At 37.8% G+C, this 24,354-nt stretch overlaps 1 protein-coding gene across 1 annotated transcript in view; it reads right to left on the minus strand.

Annotated features, from left to right (window-relative positions):
* rxfp1 (relaxin family peptide receptor 1) overlaps positions 1-24,146 on the minus strand; it is an 84,219-nt gene extending 60,073 nt beyond the window's left edge. The window contains exons 1-2 of the mRNA XM_072395235.1: positions 24,027-24,146; positions 15,333-15,470 (exon numbers count right to left, since the gene is read on the minus strand). Coding sequence (XP_072251336.1) covers positions 15,333-15,470; positions 24,027-24,069 — 181 coding nt within the window. The 5' untranslated portion in view covers positions 24,070-24,146. The remainder of the gene's footprint in view (positions 1-15,332; positions 15,471-24,026) is intronic.
* Positions 24,147-24,354: the final 208 nt, after the last annotated feature.

Here is a 24,354-nt window from a genome sequence, read left to right on the forward strand (position 1 = left end):
TTCTTAATTACCTTGGAATGGACAGTATATCAGTGAACCTGGTCCTACACTGTAAAATTACCACAATACTACTGGATAGTGTAGTGGTATGATTGCCACCTTTCATGAGGGGTCCTTAGGCAAGATCCCCTTACCCTATCTAAGATAGCGGAAACATTGTTTTAGTGTGGGTAATAAGTGTGACTGAACACATTTGAGAAATGAAGGATAATACTTTTTAAGTCCGTTGACCTCTCGGCTCTGTCTGCAAACTGGTGGGCGGGGGTCGAGGTTGAGTGGCATATCAGCTTTGATGTAGAACTAGTTGAAGAACTAATCTCTCGTGTCGGTGCCACTGGCCTGTTGTCACTGAGGGGATGTTATGACAGTGTGCTTAGAGTCTGGCACTATTGTGGATGTCTTCAGGTATGTGGCCACAGTGCTCTGCAACAGGGAGATATTAAAGATGTCTGAAAATACCTCCCCCTGCTGTGCAGCACGGTCTCTGAGGACACCCCTGAACACCATCTCAGCCAGCTGCTTTTTGTGTGTTGACTTTGTGCAGGGTGCATATCACTTCAGCAGACTACATGATCAATGCTGGTAGCTGGTGCTGGGTTGATGGTTGTCACTGCGCTGTTAATGTCCAAGCGGCCAAAGAACTGGTTGAGCTGCTCTGCCTCAAGAGAACTACAGAATGCTGGTGTTGTTTTGCCTGGTGATGTAGTGTATGCTCGGTGATAGTCAGAGCTGGAAAATGCTCCTCAGTCCTCTGTTTATAAACAACTTTAGCATCCCCGATTCCCTTCTTCAGGTTTGCCCTGGCCTTCTTGTTTTGTCGCATACCCCTGAACAGAGAGCAGTGTTGCAGACTTTCAATGGGAGCTGTACCTGCTTGTTCATCCATGACTTGTTGTTAGGAAACACACAGATACGTTTGTAGTGTTGACATTGTCCAGGCAGCATTTTATGTAAAACAGTACAGAAGAGCAGTAGATGTCTATGTTGTCATCCTTAAAAAAACATCCAGTCAGTGCAACTGAAACAGTCCTGCAGCTGCTCAGAAGCCACCTCTGGCCACACCTGTATCTCTCTAGTAGTTGGTTTGACTGCGTTGATAAGGGTCAGTATGCTGGAGTCAGAAGAAGATGTGGTCATATTAGATGAAGGTGCAAAACGATTTTAGGATATGTTATAGAAAAAAACTTTAAGGCTTGAAATGAATGAAAAACTTTGTAAACAATACCATCTGCTTGTTAAGTAAGTAGTTTACCTTTCTATCAAAATGGCAATTTGTTGCTTGTAGATGCATTTGAGATGTGAACCATATCTAACTTGATAGCAAGATGTCAGCAGTTGGTGGACAATGTTACTGAGGACATTTCATCAAAGGAGTAACCTGTTTTCAAGATCTTTTATCTCCATACGTTGTCCAGATTAAGTGTTCAACGCTCTCACAGCCCAGTAGTTTAACAAAATCATTTTGAGTAAAAAAGTTAAGCTTTTAGATAGTAAATAGATTTCTTGCTCTGTGACGCTTGATGAATTAAGGCCCAGCTTTTTACTATTTTCATCACAACTGTTTTGCCTGCACAACATCAAACTCAATGTTACAATTTCTTGTTGTTCCAATTAAAATAAAGCTGAAAGGTTCAAAATAAACCAATCATCCTATAAGTGTGAATTTACCGAATCATATTTTCCTCATTCCTGTTCTGGTACATGCTATTTGGAGAGAGCTTTGACACAAAGCAACAATAGCTTTGATGTCTTTTACTTACTTTAAGATGCTTTTACTAACTACTGGACCTCGTGGAAACATACAGTAATGACTATGCCCGATACTGAACAGAACATGTGGAGGAAAAATTATTTAGATGCAGTCAGACGTCAGAGACATTAAATTATATCTAATTACAGAATAACTAAAATCTTGTCAGTGAATAGTGTCCTATGCAAATTTTAAATGGAGGCTTCACAGTATCGCTGGAAAACATATGATTTCCCAGCAGCTCTTGTTGTTTGCTTTGGTTTTGCTGACAAGCAAAGATCTAGAATTCATTGACTATCTAGTCACACAAAGACATAAGGTTAAGGAGAGTTCAAAGTATTGACTTCCTTTCGAGATAATTCTGAGAGATTATGACCTTAAGGATTGGGGCGGTACTGAAGAAACCATAACTTACATCCTGCTCATAACCATGCTAGCTAGCCCTTTTACAAATGTCTTATGTGGTTCTCTGTAACAATTCTCGTCTTGCCCTGCAGTCAAACAGTGTTTTTGTTTTTGGCTTATCTGTTTTAGCTGATATCTCTTTGACAGCTCATCCTCTCTGTCCTATTACTGCTCCCCTCTAGGGCTAAAGAATAGAGAACACCCATGACAGTTTATCTTTTAAAACTGACTCTGACAAGAGAGAAAAAAGATGGAGTTAACTAAAAAAAAGGGGAATGTTAAGGCATCCAAAGGAAGTCCACACTGTAAACAACCATAATCATACAATGAAGGGGTTCAAGGTATTACTGCAGAAGCGCATCAACTAGGAGGATAGGGAACAACGCAGGGATGAAGGCTTTAATCTGCCAGATGTTACCAATCAATTCTAAAGCAGAAATATGTCAGAGATTAACAGTAATTTCATGAATTTGTTTGTTTGTGTTAGATGATGGACAAGAAGATGTTAAAAAAAAATCTTCTGTCTATTAACAGCAGGAACTCTAAGCCTGCACAATAGTTGAGCAATACTGTTCACCCATGATCAAAGTACTGTGTGAACTCTTTTTTTTTGGCATCTATTGCACATCATTTCCTGAAACATACCTCAACTGAGCAAATGATTACAGGTAGCAGCTGCTACCCTCTAAATCATAAAACCAATTAATCGAATCCACTGCACAAATGTGGTCTTTGGGAGTCATTTTTTGGCTGAAAAAAAAGAGGAAGAAATCAAGGCCAGTATTTGAAAGATGACACAAATCTACTGCCAGCAACACACAAGATTGTGTTGGCTTGATGAACACTTTTAACCAAAACTTTAACCAGTGACAGCTTTGTCTCTTTCATCGTGGCTAAAAGCACTCTTGAGAGAGATGCCATCTGGTAAGGACTGTGCTCGCATGAGAGTCTGGAGATGTTCAGCACCAAGATCCTTTCTGTCAGCGTGGCTCTCTCTTGCGTCAGAACAGTGCAATCCACGAAGGCAGAGCACCAAACATTGGGCTGTCACTCTGTACACAGACTGTCAGACAGTGGAGGTGAACAGGGCAGAGTGGAAGAGTAAGCAAGAGATAGTCACAATAATAAAGTTCAGCACACAGTGGGAAGAATGTGCAGGATAGGAAATGTTCCGTGAGAGGTGGCAGTGATTGATGGATGTCTGGAACACTTTGCTCTCTGTTCTTAAAACCATGCATGCATGTTTAATTTTCCTTCAGTGGTTAAACTTCAGTGAATACCATTGATGGACAAGATAATAGGTCAGGCTTCTAAAAAAAAAGTATGAGAAATGGTCTTTCATGGAAACTGTGTTCCACAAATGTTAGCTTAGTTTAAAAAAGCAAGAAATAATGATTTAACTTCTTAATAAAAAATTAGGTTAAAAAAGGGTACAGGCTCTGGGATGTACTTTAACAACTGTAAGAATAAAAAGATCACTCATATGTTGCACCAGAGCTTAACAGATAGAATAACTCTGTCATAGTCTAATGGAAAAGCATTAAGCCTGTTTAATGGGAGGTCACTCAGATCAAAATATTGCATAGTGCACTAATGCTGATGGCCACTGGTGTGTTCTGTTTGTTTGGTAGGGGGGTCTGAACTGCAACTGTTGTGACTAACCTCATCACATCATAACCACTGTACAAGGCAGAGAACTGCTGCATATCTAGAACAAAGAATTTCCATAAACTTTCATCAAGCTTTACGGATGACATGGATCCTTGCAAAGCATCCATAAGCTTTACCTAAGGAATCCTGCCATTCAACTCCTTAAGAGTCTTTTTCTATTTCATTTAATTTCATTATGCAAAGCATTGTTTGTCATCTTTCATGCCCAACCTTTTTTATTATCACCATGTCTTCATGTGCACACAAAATACTGATGTAGCGACACACATCATACCTCCCATAACTCTCTGCTGCTTTGTCCCTCGAAACCACTCAGACAGTTTCTCAAAGTCAAAGCCAGAATCTGGACAGTATCAGGCCACAGCAGAATTACAGCTGGTCTTTCACTTTTACGCTTATACAACATTTGCATACGGTAAATTTGCATGTACTACTTAAAACTGCACAAATGTATTCCCTCTCTCATTTGTGTCACAGACTCAGTTCTCTTTTTTCTTCCAACTTCGGCACAAGCTCGCAGGTGACTTAGATTTCAGTCATTCACTACAACAGTCCAAGGTGATTTAAGGACTTGTAGAGGAAAATTAGAGCTGACACACTGATGCATAGAATTGTTTTAAGTGCATCTAGGTAGATGACTCACAACCTTTGATTATTTCAGTTTATTTTGAGAAGATGAAGTTTATAAACTGGGATTACTGCTCAGCTGTGAGCAATATTATCTGACTCAGTATCTTGTCAGTCTAACTTATGCCGATGCATCTTTCTGCATACTTTGTGGTTGATGAGGCTAATGATATTGGGAAGCAAAGTATGACCTCTCTATTTGTAAGATTCTCACTAAATATAGCTGTATACACTTCAGATTTAGCAAAATTTCCAATCATACAGACACCCTTCAGTGTTTGAATTACACTTTAGGGTTAACTTACCTGAAATATCTAGTTACCTAGTAAATACCTTGCTGTATTTACAGTAGATCAGCTTCTCTTCAGATAGAATGATCTTTTGTGTCGTTATGGACACATAAGAAAATTAAATGGAGAAGCGATGAACACAGAGTGTGATAGAAATTTCAACCTAAAATTAAGTCACTTTAGTTAAAGCAGCAATAATGCACTTTTAAAGAACTTCATATAACATTGAAACTTTTAGAGTCAAATTACTTTACACCTGTATAAACCTGAAGTCAAGTCACACCTGATTGTGTTTTTTATTATCAAAAAGAAATGTGTATCTTAAGATTGTGTCTAAAATTATACAATAGTTCTCCCAAGGAGGCAACACCATCAGGAGCTTAGAAACTGTGACAGAAGGGAGATCATTTCTTCACTCATGTTATGTTAATGTGAATGCCAGCGGAAGAAATCTACAGGACATTCTTATGTTACGTAAGTATGCTCTGTTGATCATACTTAATTTACTTGAGGAAATCTAAGACAACCTGGGAGTTTGTCCTGGTTACCCAAATATTCGCATGCCCTCATTTTCTAGAATAGAAGCCTTTTTACAGAATTTGTGAGATGTGTGTGCTGTAATAGCTTAAGAGAATTTTCTTATTCTCAATGATTATAAAAGCATCTTACACACATTCACTGGTCCTGAAGAATGATTTCTTTTTTTTTTTTTTTTAAATCATGTACATCAGGGCTGACTTTTTTGTTCCAGTGTAACAATCCAGATGAAATATTTAATTTTTGATTAACAGTGAAATGACAGGCTAGCTTCTATGTTCAAGAAACAGCATGGTGTCCATTTATGAGAAACAAAAGCAGATGAAGACAGATTTGTTAAAAAAAAATCACTCATTATCATTACAATGATATTGGAACATTGGAGGACATAGGGGTATTTGAAATGGTTGGGCCCGTTCATAAGGACTTTGTACCACCAACTTAAAGGTCAGACATTCATAACCAGAATGAGGCACGAAGGTTGGGTCCAATGATGGTTTGCTGAGATGGCCAAAAAGAATGCATAAGCAAGTATATCAATATATTCTGCGGTCATTATAGAGAACACTCCTTTTTAAATCCCTCATATTACATGATGTTACGGATTTTAATACAAGTCAGATTTTTGGAAGGCAAGAGTGTTGTCTGACTCTTTTCACTGGGTCATTTGCTCAAGTATTTAAACAGGCAGGAAGTGTGGGACAATTTGAAATAATAGAACATACATTTTTAACAGATCCACATAAAGCAGATTCTTTTAATGTACAAGCTGAAGTAAGCACAAAAAGGCTGAGTCTGTGCAGCCCTGTGTATAATGCATAGCAGTGTGCACATATTAATGCGACAAAACGGCACATATAGCAGTCCAGTAAAACATGGCAAACTGCGTAAGATGACTCGCACTTCAGCGTACAGGTTCAATCTGTTTGTGACAGAGCAAAGTTGACTGCTGCATGATAACAAAGCAGGATGACAGATTTAAGTAGGAATCTACAAGCTAAACTCATAAATGATGCAGTTTACTACTTTGCAGTTTATTATTTTAGTAAAAGTTGTCACAATGTCTCTCATTCTGATAGTCCATCCATCCATTTTCTATACCGTCAATCCGTTAATCGGGTAGCGGGTGGGCTGGAGCCTATCCCAGCAGTCATCGGGTGAAAGGCAGGGTACACCCTGGACAGGTCGCCAGTCCATCACAGGGCCACACATAGAGACAAACGAGACAAACAACCATGCACGCTTCATTCTGATAGTCGAACCTTCAAAAATTAAAATAATACAATTATAAATTCACATGGATTAATCTATACCTCCGAGTAGTTTTGAAGTCCTGTTTGATTATTATGTTTGCCTTTTGGATGACAGCACACAGGGAGAGAGGAGGACCGAGACCAAGAAGAACCAGGTGAGAAGATGGACATAAAGAGAATTATAAAGCTAAGGTCACTTCTGTTTCCCCCAGTTTCACAGCAGTGGATTCCACAATTATTTCACATTACTAAGTGGTATACATTGTATAAATAAATAGAGGGATTCTTAGGTGGTGGCCGACACAGCTTATCCCTATCTTCTTTAAATGGTTGCACTGACATATCTTAACACTCAGATTACAGGTGCCTTACAGTTTCCCAATTCAGCCATTCACATTTAAGAAAAATAAAACACCAGTGGTAGGGAACTGCTCTGAACTGATCTGGCCATCAAGTTCTATTTGTCATTCATTGAAGCCAATTGAATTAAAGTTGAAACTGGTCATTTTTACCACCATAAATTACAGTTGGTATGAAAAAAATCACTTTGCAATGTTCCCATTCTTTCTCACAACATTTAAAAGCCATTCTAGCACTGAGAAAACTAAGCGATGAAGCATTTCAGTTGTTATTCTGTTCCATGCTTTCTGTACACACGTTACATTAACAGAGTAGGGTTATCTTTGCATTTTTAGTTTTGAAATTCTCCACAAATTCTCTGTTGGGAACAAGTCAGGCTCTGTGATGGACTAACGACGTGTCCAGGGTGTACCATGCCTCTTGCCTGATGACCGCTGGGATAGGCTCCAGACCCCCCGAGACCCAACTGACAGATTGAGCGGGTATAGAAAATGGATGGATGGATGGATGGAACAGGTCAGGATTGCAGGCCGGTTGTTGTGAACCTTTCTGCATTAATCATACCTTCACCTTTATCAGTAGCACAGATACAGCCCCTTGGTATCACGGAGGCTGGCTTTTGGGCTTGTTGTTGATAAAAGTTTTCATGAGCCTTTCTGTCTTTAGTCCAGAGTATAAGACATCCACTCTAGAAATCTAGAAAACAGATTGGTCTGACCAAAACAACGTTCCACTGTGTGATGGTTCATGCCAGATTAATTTGAGCCCAGACACGTCCATGCCACCTCTGGTTAAGGTAATATGAGGCTTTTTTTTTGCTCAGTACATTTTTATGTGGCATTTGTGAATATAACTCTGCATTGGAATGCTTGACAAAGGTTTAATACAATAATTCCTTGCCCACATGGTTACGTCAGCTCTTGTTGAATGACAGTTGTTGATGATGTGCTGTGAAGCTTCACCTTTGCCCTTAACACACTGAATTTCTCACGCATTTTTCTTTTGTTTCAAATCGTTACAATCACGTATGTTAGGAATAACATTTAGTATATTAACAAATAAAACAAAATGAAAGAGAAAAAAATAATCACGAAGTATATTTATTATTGTTTATATGTACAGCCTTTTTCTTATTTGGAGTTGTATTTACTTTTTCCTTTTTTCCCAGGATATATTGAGCCATCATTCTATCTTGGGAATGATAAATGAGACAAAAACAAATTCCTTTGGTTCCTGCTATTGCTCGTAATACATTTTGTATGTATACATCCAGTCTTTCAAAACTGATATGACCAATCACAGTCAAGGAGTCCCTTTTAGGAGTGCTTAGGAGAAAGCTTGAGTAAACACTAGTGCAAAGTGTTCAAGATGTAGGAAGCAGCCAGACCTGGAAGGATTGAAGGGTCCATGTTGGGCTCATAATGTTTATTTGGGCATCCACTAGAATATTTTTTTTATGCTTTGATCTTTACAAACCACATGATTTGTCTCATACTGTGCATTCTACACGCCTCAGTACATTCTTTCTGAAATAGTTCATTTTAGCTCCTGTCTCCTGGTGATGTACACACATATCCATGTTACTATCAACCTTCTATCTGTGAGCATATTGCAATGGCACTTCAATGTGCAAAAAAGCTAACAACACCTAACTTGGCTAGTAAGCAGACCCTCAATGGTTTTCTAACTTTTTATACAAATGCCTTGTGTTACCTGGCTTAGCCTGGCTCAAGAGGGGGAGGCAACACAAGAGGGATTCTTTGAAAGTCAGTTTTGGTAATGAAGCGAATGGAATACAAAACAACAAGCTGAGTGATTTCCCCATCTGCCCAGAGAGACACCAGACTGCAGACAACTGGTGGAGGGTTCGTCACACTGGTTTACCAGAATGTCACACCATTCTCAGTTCTGACTTCTGGGGAAAAAGGAAGGTCCATAAGGCTACTGCATTAGCTCTATTGCTGACCAGATTTTCCTTTTCCTTTAATATAGCAACTGCTGCAGGTGGCTTGTTCCATTAATACTAAGAATGATAAGATCTCATTGGAAAATAATGTCAACAGTGGTGGTGGCAAAGTACAGACTTTGAACTGATGAGTCATTCTCTGTTGCAGAAAAATACAGATACAGAGATAATTACAACACCATATTTTCCCTTTGGCTTTGTGAAGCTGCTTCAATTACAGACTGAGTAGGTTTGCTTCTTTCTCTAGCCTGATAATAGCCCCCCACCCTGCAGATATTTGTTGTCAGGATATAACTTATATGCATTTGTATTTACGAGTCATCTACTGTACAGTATGTTCTTATTTTGACATCAGGGTCCAACATCACCAGAAACAGAAAGTACAACATCCACACAAATACTTACTGTAAGTCACACAGATAACTAAGAACATTTTAAAATGAAAGTGTCATGCAGACTGTGCATCCACTGTGAGACAGGAGTTTCTGATTCTGTTCACGGAAAGTGACAAACACACATACAAATAGAAAAAAAGCTGCAAATCTGAGGAAGATTGTTTCCAGTTACATTATGTAAAATATGAATGATTCCCCGTAAATTACTTACAAACACAACTGCCTCAAAGTAAAGACTTTAGAAGTTTTTCATATTTGCATAGATGTACTTTCCATTTCCCACTGGGGCACTGTTTACACAAATCATACAGCTATAAGATCTTATTCATTCATTGAGGATAAATACTTGGTAATATATATATTTCAGAGCTAAAAGTGTTTCAATCTTTACAAAACCATCTTCATTTCTAAATATGCAAGTAACAGCTTAAAGGTCAACACATTTTATGTAAAATGCTTCCGTTCAAACTGTGTGGAATATAGGTATTTCCTTTTTTTTGTATTTCATCTATTTCCTATCCATTTTTGTACTACACTTGTGATTACTATCTTGAATGAGCACAGTATGAAAGCAGAACTAAATTGCAGCAGAGAGGGAGGGACCTGCATGTCAAATTTTCAAGTCTACCGTTGTATGAATCCTACCAACCAAGGTTAAAAAAATCTAAGCATGTGAAGTTTAACTTTCGGAAACTGCAACAGGCTTTTGTCCTAAATTGAGTGATTTTTCATTTGTAAACAACACAAAACATGGCCTCAATGTGATAAGCTGTTAGTGGCCCACAAACAGAACAAAATCCTGAAATTGACATAAGGATTTTGATTCTCAATTCTCTGCTCTGCAGTAACCTGTGCAGTCAGCAAAGCAAGCAAGGGCACATATCATTAGTGCTACGGCAAGAGATATCAGCTCAGCAGGATATCACATTTCCTCCTCACAGTGACAACAAAAGATAAAAATAGGCAACTTAATCCTGATATCAGGCTCTCCCATTTCACTTCTAAGTTCTGTGCTTGTAGGAGTTTCAACTATTCATCATATGTACACCATTGATTTCAATTTTGTAGCTCTTACATCTTTGAGGAAGGCTATAATCTTCAGCAGCTGTTTATGACTTAGAGACATGTATTTCTACACACTTGAAATCGTTGGAACGCCACCAAAATAGTATATTCAAGAAAGCACTGTCTTAAGCCTAATGTGTAATAACAGAAAAGCAGTGTGTTTTACAATCATCAACCACATGCATGATGGATCTGTCTGCCTGGCAGATGAATAGAAGTTTACTCCTGTTGTGAAACTTTTGGTTACTTGTTAAAATTGTCTTGTTTTTCCCTTTGACTCTCAGTCTTCCAGTTGAGCAACCTGGTTCCCCTGAGTAACCCAATATTAAGTTGGTTTAGAAACATAGTCTCACTCCAAAACATTTAATAGCTGGGTTATAAAAGGGATATTTAGGTAGTTTTTAATTGGATTTTGTCACTCACAAGGCCCCTGTAAATGTGTGATGCATAAGTAATACATTGTTAAAATCCATAATGTACAATTCCTTTAAAAATACAATGACATTTTAGAGGTTTGAGTTGTTTTAGATGGCGGAAATGTTGCTCTTCTGGTGGCCAAGTTCTGAGTTTCTATCAGTTTGGCTCTCCATCAGAATTCCTCCCAGATTCTCATTCTCTAAACTGAGCGTGCTTTGACCAAAATGTATTTTGCCAAAGAAAACCAAAAATATAAACAGCATGTATCCCTTTGACTGTATGTTGTGGAGGCTTAATAATTCACTATTGTAGACTGGCTTCTCGTTATGTGTAATCGCGAAGTGCGCGTCTGTCAGGGCACAATCTATAAGTTCCCCCAAGACTTAAATGAACAGGCAGGAAGCTTTTAGTTCTTTTCACGGTCTTTTAATCCAGTCTACACACTTTCAGGTGTGATATGTGTGGTTATTTTTCTGCACGCACACTGAACCACAAAAGGCATATCAACCAACACAAATAATAGCCTTTCTAAGTAATTAACAGCTTCATCCACATTATCCAGCATTTCGCTGTATTGTCTCTTCTTCTCTCACACAATCTGCGGCATTCAGCCTGATCAAGCGCGACAGCGCCCCCTCTTGGCTAGACCCGCTTAAATTCCCCATTTTATCATGCAACCTTCGGAACACCGTATGTTCTAAATCTAATGATTAATAGACCTTAATTTGATCCCCGTCTGAACCCACATTTCCTAAAATTCTTTCACTTTTCTACATTGATTTTGCTCCTGATTTATTTCAAAATGGTTGGGATTACATACTTAAGAGCAGGGTATGGTATAAAAGCTACACAGTTAAGTAAAAAATACACAAGGTCATGTTTAATGATTAAAAATGATGTATGGTTATTCATAAAAGACATAACAACAACAATTTGTGCATTATTGCTGCTATGTTTTTCCACCGTAGAAAAACCTTGCTATTACGTGCTCTGGAGACAGAGCTGGACAGAGCTGGATCTACAGTTTTAAGATCAGGTGAGCCATTTCCAAAAGGAAAAAAAAAGGGTAATGGAAATGTTAAAGACCAAAACTAAACTTTTGAATTATCTTGTCACTCAAAAATTTTTATCCAGTGTCATTTAATTTAGGAGCTAACCAGTAAGTCTCAGCGGGTTAATCACACACAAAAATGAACTCTTATCACTGGATATTTTCTTACTTGCTAATATAGAAATATAAGTCAGTGTTGACTGAAGCTTTCAAGTTCAAAATGCATGAGGGAGGCAGACAGGTTTATATATCATGTCATCAATGTTTATTTCACAGGTACAAGTTATCAGGAGGCTAGTTATTCCATATGTAAGCATTTGAGATTTTTTAGATACACATATCTAAATTCAAACAGGACGTTGACACATCAGGGCAGGATAAAAGAAGTAGAAGCTTTTCTTCTGCTCTCTCTGTAAGATAGTGTCACGACAGTTTAGTCTATCAAAACATTTTAAAGTTGTTTTCAGACCATCAACAAGAAGTCACACGCTGAGTGCCCAGGCTATTATGTACAATTCTAATCTAATGAGATCTCATGAAATAGTGCTGCAACTGAGTGCAGAGTCTCGGTTCTACCAAATGTACCATAGTGAGGAGAACATTTTTCTCATTTGGCTGAGCAGGTATAGCAAAATTGTGACGTTATAGTGCACGTTACAGTATAAAGTAAATCAGTTCCTATGTTGCTATAATAAAAGTAAATGGATCGGTATTATGAATGAACAAATTATAAGGTTATAAAAGAGGGGTAAGCTGTCTGTGTTATTCAACATCGAGCCCAGCTGGCATTTAGAAATCCTGCCCAGCAGGTGCAGAGCAGCAAGCGTTCAAAACGTGGGCAGTGCAGCCACACACAAACTGTAAAAGCAGATTAACAATATTCAGACTCTTTCTGCCCTCAAAAACTAAGGGCACCTTAGTTACTTTCCAACTGTAATGTTCAATGTAAAGAATGAGAATAAACTGTGTTGCTGAAAAAGAGAGAGAGAGAGAGGGCAGGCAGGTGCAACAATGGGGAATTTTCACAGACAAACTGGAACAAAAGCACCATGGGGGAGAAATGGACCACTAACTGGTGAGCAAGCAGTCACTGTATGAGCCTGCAGTGGACCAATATCATATCCTACAACATAAAAAGCTGTGAAACGATCCAAACTTTGACCAACTACCATTTACTGAACACATATGTGACATCAGACCATCATTCTTCCCTGTAAAATGAGTAAATGTAGGTGGGGGTGTGATAATAAGCAAGTAGGAAAATTTAGTATAATCTGACAGCTGGTTTATAGGCTGTTATGATTGATGATTGTCTTCTGAAGATATATTCAGGAAACCAGTCGTGCATAAGCCTGTTCTCACATTCTTGAGCTGTTGATCAGGAGATCGATGAGGCTGAAAGACTGAAAGGCCATCAGTTTAATGCATTACTTTTTATATTAAGGATTCTGTGCATCATCACATTGTGCTAACAATAACTGTTTTTATGAGTGCAAGCTACATTCAGGTTATGAAGATGCTGCTTCAGCTAACTGTAAGGATACAATACAACTTTTTTACATGCCTCTGTAAACAATATGTAATTTACACAAATTGTGAATGTCTTCTGAAGTACACTAGATTCCTGCACAGGGTTGAGTACCAAGATAACGCTCAAAGGCATAATTTAACAGGTGAGACAATAAAGAAATAGACATAGAAATAATATGTATAATATGTTATAAGTCTAAACCGGTATGGTGTATCGACAGAAGACAGAAATACATAGAAAAAGCAAAGGAGAAAAAAAATGCAGGGTTTTCTTATATTACTACAACGTTTGCCAATTCCTTTTCATGTTATGCTTCCCTACAATATCCTTCCACTTTAATCTTAGTATCAATGGCAGCAGCAGGATCTGGTCTTTGCTAAGGAGTCTTGGTCAGGATGAGGTCAGCACTGAGCTTTGCAGCTTCAGGGCACCAGCACCCTGTAGGACTTGGAAATACAACACTGAGGCCGCTGAGAAAAATGTGCAAATTTCAAAGGAGACCACCTGCTTTATGACGTGTCCCTTGTTTGATAGCTTTATCCGTCAGATTTACTCTTTGTGTATGTTGATATCAAGTGTGTCATTAACATGGCACAAGGCAAAGAGCAACTTCACACCTCATTCATAGTAGATAGAAATCTGTCTCAAAGTCCAATTATGTATTCAAAATGCAACATAAAACAAAAGTTGAACCTAAATTACGACACCCTGCATTCACTACATTTGACATTTAAGAGTGGCGAAGGGATGCACCAGGGATTTTCTCAAATTGAGTTGTATCACCATGGTTATCCGAAACACCTGGCTTTGGCTATTTTTAGCACACATAGCTGTAATACTTCACCTGAGCCATTTTTATTTTTACAATACTCCATATGTTCTTAATGACAGACCTAAATCTGCTGAGGATGGATGCCAGTCCTAAACATATTTCTAAGAAAATCATATATTGTCTTATATTCTTCATAGACATAGAAGATCTTTACTTCAGGTGTTGTTTTCCTACCTTTGTTTTCTACCCTAAACAAGTCATTTAGGATTAAATTCAGGCAATGTACTTGATCAAGTCAAAGATTTACTGTTGACAGATTCTTGTGTGATTTTGGCAGTGCCCTTTGGATTGTTATCACACTGGAATATTCATCCTCTGCGATCACTTTGAAAACTGTGAGTCCTTTTATCAGAGAAAAATGCTGTCAATATCCATCAGGTTCTTTTTCATGTTTCTTAGCAAAGTTTGAGCTTGCAGTTCTGTACCAAAGATCAAGTATTTCTTCTTTTTTCATCCATAGATGTTGTCATTATGCACTTTACATATTCAAAACGATCATAAACTTACAGTTTTATTGACAATCTCTGTTACAAGTCTGAAGAACTTGCAAGTAGCACACTCTCTGTGGAATCATTTTGAGAGGTCAACTAATGCAGAGGTTATAAGTGGTACTATCAATACCAACTGATTACTGCTGCAACTGTGTTTCCATTGATTTTCATTTGGCCATTGATCTTCCTTTAGAGTTCAGTGACTGATTCCCCCCATGTGCCATGTAGCAGACGTGCAAATAGAAACAGGACAAAGGATGTATAAACGATGTCCATGGGCAAAAAAACATGTGTATTCAGTAATGTTTGTTCTTTTTGTGACAGCATCAAATACATAATTTCTCCACAATTATCAATTTTGTTTTAAATTGTGACAGTGATCAGGTGCAGTAATTACAAGTCTTCATTTGTTCTTGTTTAAACTTGAAATTGATTTGTTTTTGGTTGTTCCTGACAGAAAACTCTCTCCTTGTCAGCTTAAAAGGAAAGCAATGATTTGACTTTTAAGTCAGTAATAATTGTTAAACCTCAAGAGAATAATCGATGGATACTTTTTCAGTTACTTCTACAACACAATCACGGTGTATGTTAACTCTTATCATTTGGGAGGGCTTTTACAATGCATACCTAAGCATTAAGCAGTTAGCAAATTATCTTATTAACATCACTGCAAGTTGAAACAATTACTCACCACAGTTCTCCTCATCTGCTTCATTTCCACAGTCATCGATGCCGTTGCAGTGCAGGAGCTGGGGGAGGCAAACAGTCAGGTTGCCACATGGGAAATATCCAAGCGGGCATGTCCCCTTCTCCTCTGTTGTATTAAGTGCTATAAACAAAGCAAAAATTCCAAGAGTCATTTCAGTTAAGTGTGGTGACTGTGAGTGTCATTATTCAAATTTTTGTGGACACTATGAGCAGCTTTTGTTTGAGCAGATCTTGTTGAATTTTGTCAAAGTTTGTCTAGCTGCTGTTGTACCTCAGAGTATAACTACACAGAGATCAAGAATACACAGAAAGCAGAAAAAATTCAGCAAATGTAACACAAACTTCTTCATTGAAGATGGATAGCAATTACTCCTTCACTAGTTTCAAACCCGTTCTTGAATTCCACATTCATAAGCCACTGTGAGCCCATCTTATCTGGTTTAGAATTCAGCAGACAGTCCAACGAGACTAAAGAAGCAGATTACACAGTGGAATCTACTCGCACTAAATTGAGAACATGGCACAGTTTATGATTCTTCACATTGCCTATGAGACAATGAATAGTTTGGTAATTGATTTATCACTTCAAAAAGCCACACAGAGAACATGTCACCCTTAGTCTGTTAGCCCTCAAGTCTCAATTTGTCATCGTTTGTGAGAAAAACTTGACATCTCTTAAAGTTACATAGTTTTGACAACACAAACCATTAATTATGCACATTCCCTGCTTAAAGTTGCCCTGGAGCACCCCAGGGCTGAACTCCTACAGATTTTGACTTTGGTTCTCAGTCCTGCATCACACTGTTTTGCTTTGGAGTGACACAGTTGTGGGCTTTTGATGGTGTCTTTGTGACCTATTCAGCATGGCAAGAATTTCATGTGCATGGCTGTACATGTGCAGGAGTTTTTTTTATATAAATGTTTTTAATCACAATGTTGTTTCATCTCACAACTGTAGCGAAAGCCAAATTACAGAGGACTCACACAGAGCACTGGGATCCCTTCATCCATTGTCAAGTTGATAACACTAAAGCAGTGACTTCAATGTAAATAAATTCTCAGTTTAGATGGTAAACATGTTGAGTCCAAATGTTGCAAAACATTTGATGGCACAGCAAAGAGTAGTTTTGATGCAAGCTGGGTTGAAATATTCTTACAGCTCAACTGGGTCCTATTATTGGACTAGTGTACTTATATTTCTTAACATGATTGGGGGCGGAATCAAGTTATGAGAAAACATACAAGACCTTCTGCCACTTTCATCTCTCTCTGTGGGACATCAGCATATGTGTAATTGTAGCTGAGTTCCAATAGATGTTGTATTCACCTTGAAGGGAGGGTGAGTATGTCAGATGACACTGCAGCTATAAAAAACGTTGTGCAACACAGAGTTGACACAGTCATAATTGCTCCAGTTTTCAGGAAGAGATGTCTAGCTCGTTTAGCTGTCTGACAAAAAAAAAAAAAAACAGAAATATATGTGAAGCAGAGCAGCTCTTTTTGGAATTCAGCTGCAGTATCATACACTTACACTTTAGTGTATTTTACAAAGAGATTGAACTTTGGGGCAAGTAAAGAGTTCCTAGGCCCATCTTAGTCTAGCTGAACGCTTACATGAAGAGTGATTCAACCCCCAACCGCTTTACCTATGTGTGTTAGTCTGGTTTTGAGGACCTCTATTTTTTTTTATTTCAGTTGGACTAACATGTTTACATACACCGTGAAAGTCTGGTTTTAGTCAAGCTAACACAATCATTCTGTTTTTTTCTCGTGCCATGTACACAGTATTAGTGTTCTGTATACAAAATATTATAAGTAATTATAAGTTCATTAATAATGAATCTGTTCATAGCCTGAGAGACTGTATGACCTACTTATGATTTGACTTATGATTTCTGGGTATTGCATAAAGACTGAAGAAAAACTATCCAGTTTCATCAAATTTTCTTCTATATCATTGGCTTGTGTCTTTGGACTTTCCACTCTATTCTATATTAATTTGTGACACACTGTCTGTGTAAAAAGCTTGTCACTTATAAAAAAAATAATTCAATCACTTCAGTTATAATGTATTGTAAGATGAGTGGTGTGCTCCTCCTGTGAAGCGGGAGACTGCATTCATTAGGTGGTTCTGGGAGTCACAAATGAGTTGGACATTGATGGAGTTTGCGGTTAAGGTATGGGAATGGATCTAGCAGGTGGGCTTTAACACACGTGTGCAGTCTATTGCACCGATGGTGTAGAAGACCAGCAATAGAACTAAATCCCGTCTTGACAGCAACTTGTTTCTCAGCCGTATGTGGAAACTTTATGTATTGTATGCCCTGTTGATTTATTAGTTCCAGGACTTACAGGAGAGCGCAGCTGTCACATGCCCATCCTGTCTCCCAGTTCCTGCTAAAATGTTTCAGTTGCCAAAAAACCCAAAGTCGAGAGAACCTGCACATGTGGTGGAACAGAGTTGGACCGTTGCGTATGGCTTCGCAGTCCTGGCTCCAAACAAAGGCCCATGAGAACAGCTCTTGGTAGCCTAAAGCGTCCCTATAGGGACTCATCACTTTCTGCAAATAAATCTGCATAGTCATGAAATATTTGTTCCTTCTGTAGGGCATGATCTGCAATATCTTACAGCAACAGTAAATATGCTTTTCTGTGAGCAGGCATGGCATGAAGAGAGGCCACTTTGGCGTAGAAAAAGGCTGGAACCACTAATTGATGGCACGGTTTATTTTAAACTAACAGATGCTTTGTAAATTACCAAAAGTTATTAAAAAAATCTGCAAAAATTGTGATTTTGTCCGTGAGAGTAGTCCAGACGATTTGTTCCTTCCTAAAAACAAATCCTGGATGAGAAAACGTTGGTGAATGCCATAATCTTCTTAAAAAGTGCGTAACTAGGACTTAGCTGTGCTGTCACGTTCTTTTTAGAGAGAAGATGCTTTCTCATGGGAAACCTTTAGAGCAGGGCATACTGTTCAGTCCTTTTTCTAATGGCACTGTCCTGAATCTTAACATTTAACACACTAACTGAGACCAGTAGAGCTCTTGTTTATTCATATATACATATATATTTTTTTGCAATTTCTCTTTGTAGTGTACAGTCTAACCTTGGGGTGAACTTGCTAGATGTCCATTCCTGGGTCTTCAGTGTTTTCTTCTTGTGTATAATTTTTCTTACTGTAGAAGGATGGACTCCAAATTGTTTAGAAATTGCTTTATAACCCTCACCTTCCCTAACCCTTTGCTGCTTAAATCTTATGGTAACAGCAGTTGCTTGAATAAAATATTTGCTTTTCATGTTATCATGCACCTGAATGCTACAGAACAGTCGTCACATTTGCTGGTGATCAGTACCAACATCTGGCTGCTACTCATGCTCTTAATTCCTATTAAAGAAAAAAAAGGGAATAGTTACTGTTTCCATTCACTGTCTCAGCATTTTGGCTTAGTTTCTGTAAAACAATTACTTCATGTGTTGTTGTTCATCTGAGGATGTATTTACTAACTGTAACTTTAAGGCATGTGGAGGACCATAATTAATATTATGTCCTGATGAGTAAAACTTTAGAAATATAATAACATATATATATATATATATATATATATATATATATATATATATATACACACATATATAGTTATGTTTAAAAAATCTCAAAGATTTCAATCACAGACAACCTGCAAATCTACTTTAATATTTAATAAGAAATCAAAAAATATATTTACTCCAAAATGACATCAAACACTGGAAATTATTTCACTCCCACAGCTAATCCAAAGATACCTTTTGGCAAGCCTTGTGTTCCTGCTGTCTGCAATTTATTTATTCTTGAGAATAGTAGATAAAAAAAAATAATTCAAATTAAGACTAGGTTAAGATATTTGTACAGCCAAAAAAATCTTTTATGGGTTGTTCTGTGGATTTCATGCATTTACTGAGCAGAGAGATGGAAAAAATGTGCAAAGACTGACTAGACTCAAACTTTCCAACTACACCAACAATCATTTTCTTCCTCACTGATAAACAGTCCGAGCTGTGTCTACCACTTCATTTTAATGTTTATGCAGATAAAATGGACACGTTTAAAAACCACAGAGGGAATATGTTGAAGCCGACATGCTATTTGGATAATAGTTTTTATGGCGTCAAATCCCATATCCACCTCATCATTATAGAAATAAAATCAACATATTATATAATAAAATATAGAAAACTGAGCAGCAAAAAAACAACTGAGCAATGACAAGGTGACCAACCTATTCATAAGGTCAGCTTCATTCAAGTAAAAATCTATAGAAAAGTAATAAAATATGCATTTAACAGTCAGAATAACTCCTAACAAAGAAAACATTCTTTGATCCACAATAGAATTCGGTCACTACATTTTTACGCCATTGAGTTTGAGGGGTTAACACAGAGGCTGACACCATATGAAAATTAAAATGGTATTGAGGCGTTAGATATTTATCAGTCAGCAGGATGCAGCATACCTTGAGTCAGATGAGATCACAAGCAAAAGAAGAAAGCAGCGCTTCCTCCCTTTTCTTTCTCTTCAAATTGTAATTTTCTCCAAAATAGGTGCAAACACTGCCTTCACATCTATGAGCGGTGGTTTCTTTTTTATTAGTAAGGTGCCATGGTAAAACTGAACTTAAACTGCTGCCAGCATTAGGAGATGTTTAAACCTGGTACTAACAAGTGGACATCTCTAAATGGGTCAGTTTACTTCTCTTATTACCATACATCTCCAAATGCATCATGAGTGACCACTTGTGATGGATCACACTTTCCCACACTACATGCAAATAAAGTAAAACCTACATCTCACAGAATAAGTGAAAACATTTAATGGGCTCAGTTATGCAACGGATGCAATATGAGTGAAGTAAAAGTAAACAAAATTATAGATATAGCCAAGTGTTATATTAATCAATTACTATATTAAATTCCTTACTTATTGTTTGTAGAAGAGGTTAGATAATGTAAACATGTAACCCCTTTTAACATTTGCACAGAGGAAAAAAAAATCTGAATCTAGCTTGTCATTTTTCATATACTCAATGCAGGCACAATAGATTCTCATCTGTTACTGGATTTAACTTTGGATTAGTTACAATTACAAATGTGATCTAAATAAAAAAAAAACCTTTCCCTTGAGTATTAGCTATTAAGTTAGTCAATTTAAAGTTGTTTTAGGTTGAGGCATCTACTAGTGTGTATCAAACTTGCAAGATGATTTCAATATAAAGATCTGTATAGCTAAACGCTGTAAAAGGAATTAAATACAAACATCATATTTTCAAAAACTTTAGTGTAAGTCTAAGTCTATTCAGATATGCAGCCTTCAGGCAATAATTAAGAAACCTGGAAGAACTGAATGCAATATGCAAAAAATTACGTGCTATTTTTGTCTACACCTAAAATGGTTTGGGTATTAATAAATAATTTCCATGGCTGTCAATTGCAGTCTGCTCTGTGTCTCTAATAAGATGTTAAACTATGAACTTGGTAGTGAGAAGAAAAGTCACGGGAAACTATGAACTATGTAATAGAGCTCATTTCACTGATCCTGCCTTACAGTGTGTAACTAAATAAACAAAAGCACAATATTAAGTATTACCAGTATAGATTACAGGCTATTCATCCCACATTGTTACATCATCTAAACATGTTAGGCTCTGTGTACATTCATTTCTTGATTGTTCTATGTGGATGCAATTGTAGGACAGTATCTCACATTCAGTGGGTGACATGAGAGGGGATAGCTGACCTTTTATGGCTAAATACGCTGAGTTAATCCCCTTTGTTAACTTGCCCTCTTCGCCCACTTTCAGTAGTGAGAGCAGAGGCAGAGGTGTTGCGGTCTGACCATTGATCCTTTATCTGACTGAAGTTCGAGCAAGTCAGCCCTGACCATGTTTCTGAAATATCAGCAGCTTAGCAGAGAAGGGAACTGATGAATCCATGTGGCTGCCTGTGGTGCTAAAGTAACATATGGATTTGCAGTCGCACCTTTTCTTCCCTCAGTTCCGCTCTGAGTTTCCTACATATTTCATAAAATATGTGGTATAAATATTAAATTCCAAAAGCTTTCATAGATAGTGTCAAAGTGATAAGCAGAAATGTATCGTCTAGGAAGAGGAAGACATCCTATGAAGAATGCTTTCAGTTTTCCAGTAATATTGTAATCATCATTCACCGGTGTCTGTGTTACTTAAATCCCACCCAGAAAGTGACCTCTAGAATATATCACTGGGGAAAGAGGACTGCAGACTCAGCTTTATTATGGATGTCTGGTGTGGGCTGGAAGTGGAACTGGTAATGTCACTGAGGAACCTGTGCAGGTCTGGTAAATATAGGGTTGGGGTTTTCACTCCCAATTTTACATTAAACATGTTAAAAGAGAATGTTTTAAAACAAGAAAACTTTGGTATACCCACTAACATAGATTTTTCTTGTAATTCATGGGCCAGACGTGGCCATCAACAGGCCAGGAGGTCAGGCACCAGGTTATTCCTTGAGCACCTCTTTTTGCATTCTTCATGGGGGATTAAATAATTTCACATTACAAGCAGTGTGTTTGCAGGTTGTGCTCTGAGGACCGCCATGTATTCAGAACTGGAACAGTAACCACCACTCCCTCTTTGGAGACAAGTCTGTTACTAAGATGGCATGAGGTGCATAACAGGCTGTGTTAGACCACAGTTTTTGATAAGCACGAATCTCTGAAATAATTTTCTCTGCACCGCAGACATCAGCCCACAAAATGGGAGTGAGAATGAGCTGCCATCTATTATCTGAAAATCAATCAGTTTAGTCTCCTTGTGTGTGCATGTTATTAGTGTCAGTTTCAGAGCCTCCTTGTAAGATGTTTGCATTCCATATATATTTATGTTTCTGAGGACAAACAATGAACCGTGCCCGCTCTTGTAGCCTTAAGTGCAGCTTCCTCATCGAAAAATCAGTTGGGAAAATTTTGTGCCTCCATCAATCCCAATTGCGCTTATGCTGATGAGTACCCAAGTGGCTACTGCAAGTAAACGTGGCTACTACAGAGTCCTTTGATGCAAGTTTTAATGCTGTTAAGCATGTTCCCATTTCTTTCAAAAGCCATTTACAGGTTGTTTTTTTTTCAAATAATAATAATAATTTAAAAAAACACTTCTGCAGCTCAAAGGTAAAATAGAACATAGTTTAGCTAGAATGTTGATAAGATTTTTTTTTTTCTTTTCTTTTTGGTGTGATAACAGCTGAGTGCTAAGTCTTATGAGTGTAATTTAGGCTAAGAAAAGTGAGCCAAGCTAAAAACAGTTCATTTCACATATGTTTCAGGTGACTGCTCATCAATACCAGAGTAATTTTGCTCTTTTTCTGAAAACCGACAAGCTTGGAAATAAATTTTAAGTAAGTCAGCAATATATTAGTACCGGTATTTATGATCCAAGAAGCATCCTGAGACAAGAAACTCCACTAACAAAATTCATTGCCAATAAACTTTCCAGGCAGATAAACTTCCCTGCCTTTTATTCAGACAAATATGTCCCACATATATTCATAATTTTCCCACAATTTGTTATCCATCTTTCTTGGGAAATTAAACAAAATAAATTTCAAATCTGAATATGAGAACGAGAAAATGAAAATACAGGGGGAAATGGGTCAAATAATGATTTGCTAGGTTGGACAGCCATGCAGATAACTCTCTCCCAGACTGTTTCTGATATTACTCCCCTATGTTGAAGCCTCATGAGAGCAGAAAAGGTAAAACCACACAAGTTGACAGACATTGGGATACTCTGCTGTGGCTCAACTGCAATGAGTCTTGACTGAGATGTACAGTATAATAAGTGCACAAGCAGTGTAAATGTGTTGGCCACAGCTGACCCGATTAAAAAAGAAAATCAACTTTCAGAAAATACAATACTGATCTAATGAATAAACTGAAACTGCCTACAGCAGATGTCTGATAACAATGCTTGCACTATTTCTAGTTTTGCAGTAAGGATTTATCCCAGTGAAAAACTGCCAGACTGGATTCAGTGTTTGGATATCTTTGCTTAAGGCTTTACACATAACTTTCAACCTGCACTGACCTACATGATACCGCACAACTACGTGAAAGCAACGTAACGTTACAGATACAGCTGCTCATGCAATGAATCCTCCAATAAGGAATATGGGGGATCTGCCCTTGACGTAAAGAGAACCAGATTACCAAAAGGGAATTTCACAAAACAAGCGTCGTGAATATGACGAACACAAAAAACAAATATATATAGCACTATAGCTATGCACAAATGTGCAACAAGAATAGATCAAAATTAACGTTCCGAGTGTTAAAATACTGTAGATGGTCATTATTATTAATAATATTCACTGACATAATTTAGCGTCATTTGAAGCTCCACGTTTAATCAAAATTACTTCCACATTCTGATCATTTGCCAAAATAATAGGCAGTTATCAAGGCGTATCAAGAGCTTAAAATCCCTGAAAACTATAAGACACAATGAATCTGCCAACCATAGGTAGTGACATCCATTCTGCACAAACGGTTCACTTTCTGCATTGTTGCCATCGGTGCAGAAGCTAAAGGTGATGGCTTGAAATCGCCCAAAATTCAACGCAAACAACGACTCTATAATTTGGTGAATTAAAATGAGTTGCTAAACTTACCCGACACTCCATAAGCAAATATCACAGCCACATAAACTTGCATTTTGCCGGCTGAAGTTCTTGGTGAAAATCGCGCGGGTTGAAGTAGAAAAAGAGCAGCGAAAAATCGTCTGCTCTTTCAGACTAAGGATCTGTGCGTAAAAATCTCACCAAAAGTTTGTTCGTGAGCTATTGTTTTACGGAAAGCGCCTGAACTGTGAGGATAAGACACGCGAGTGTGACTGGAAAAGAAACTGAGCAAACCTCACAGGGTCGACTCGATCTGTAGCCACTTGTATGAGAGAAAAAAATTAAGACTCAGTTGCCATGCTCTGACGCACGCAGTGTA

This window comes from Leuresthes tenuis, unplaced genomic scaffold, assembly GCF_036924035.1.
Source record: "Leuresthes tenuis unplaced genomic scaffold, fLeuTen1.0.hap1 SCAF_11, whole genome shotgun sequence".
NCBI lineage: Eukaryota > Metazoa > Chordata > Actinopteri > Atheriniformes > Atherinopsidae > Leuresthes > Leuresthes tenuis.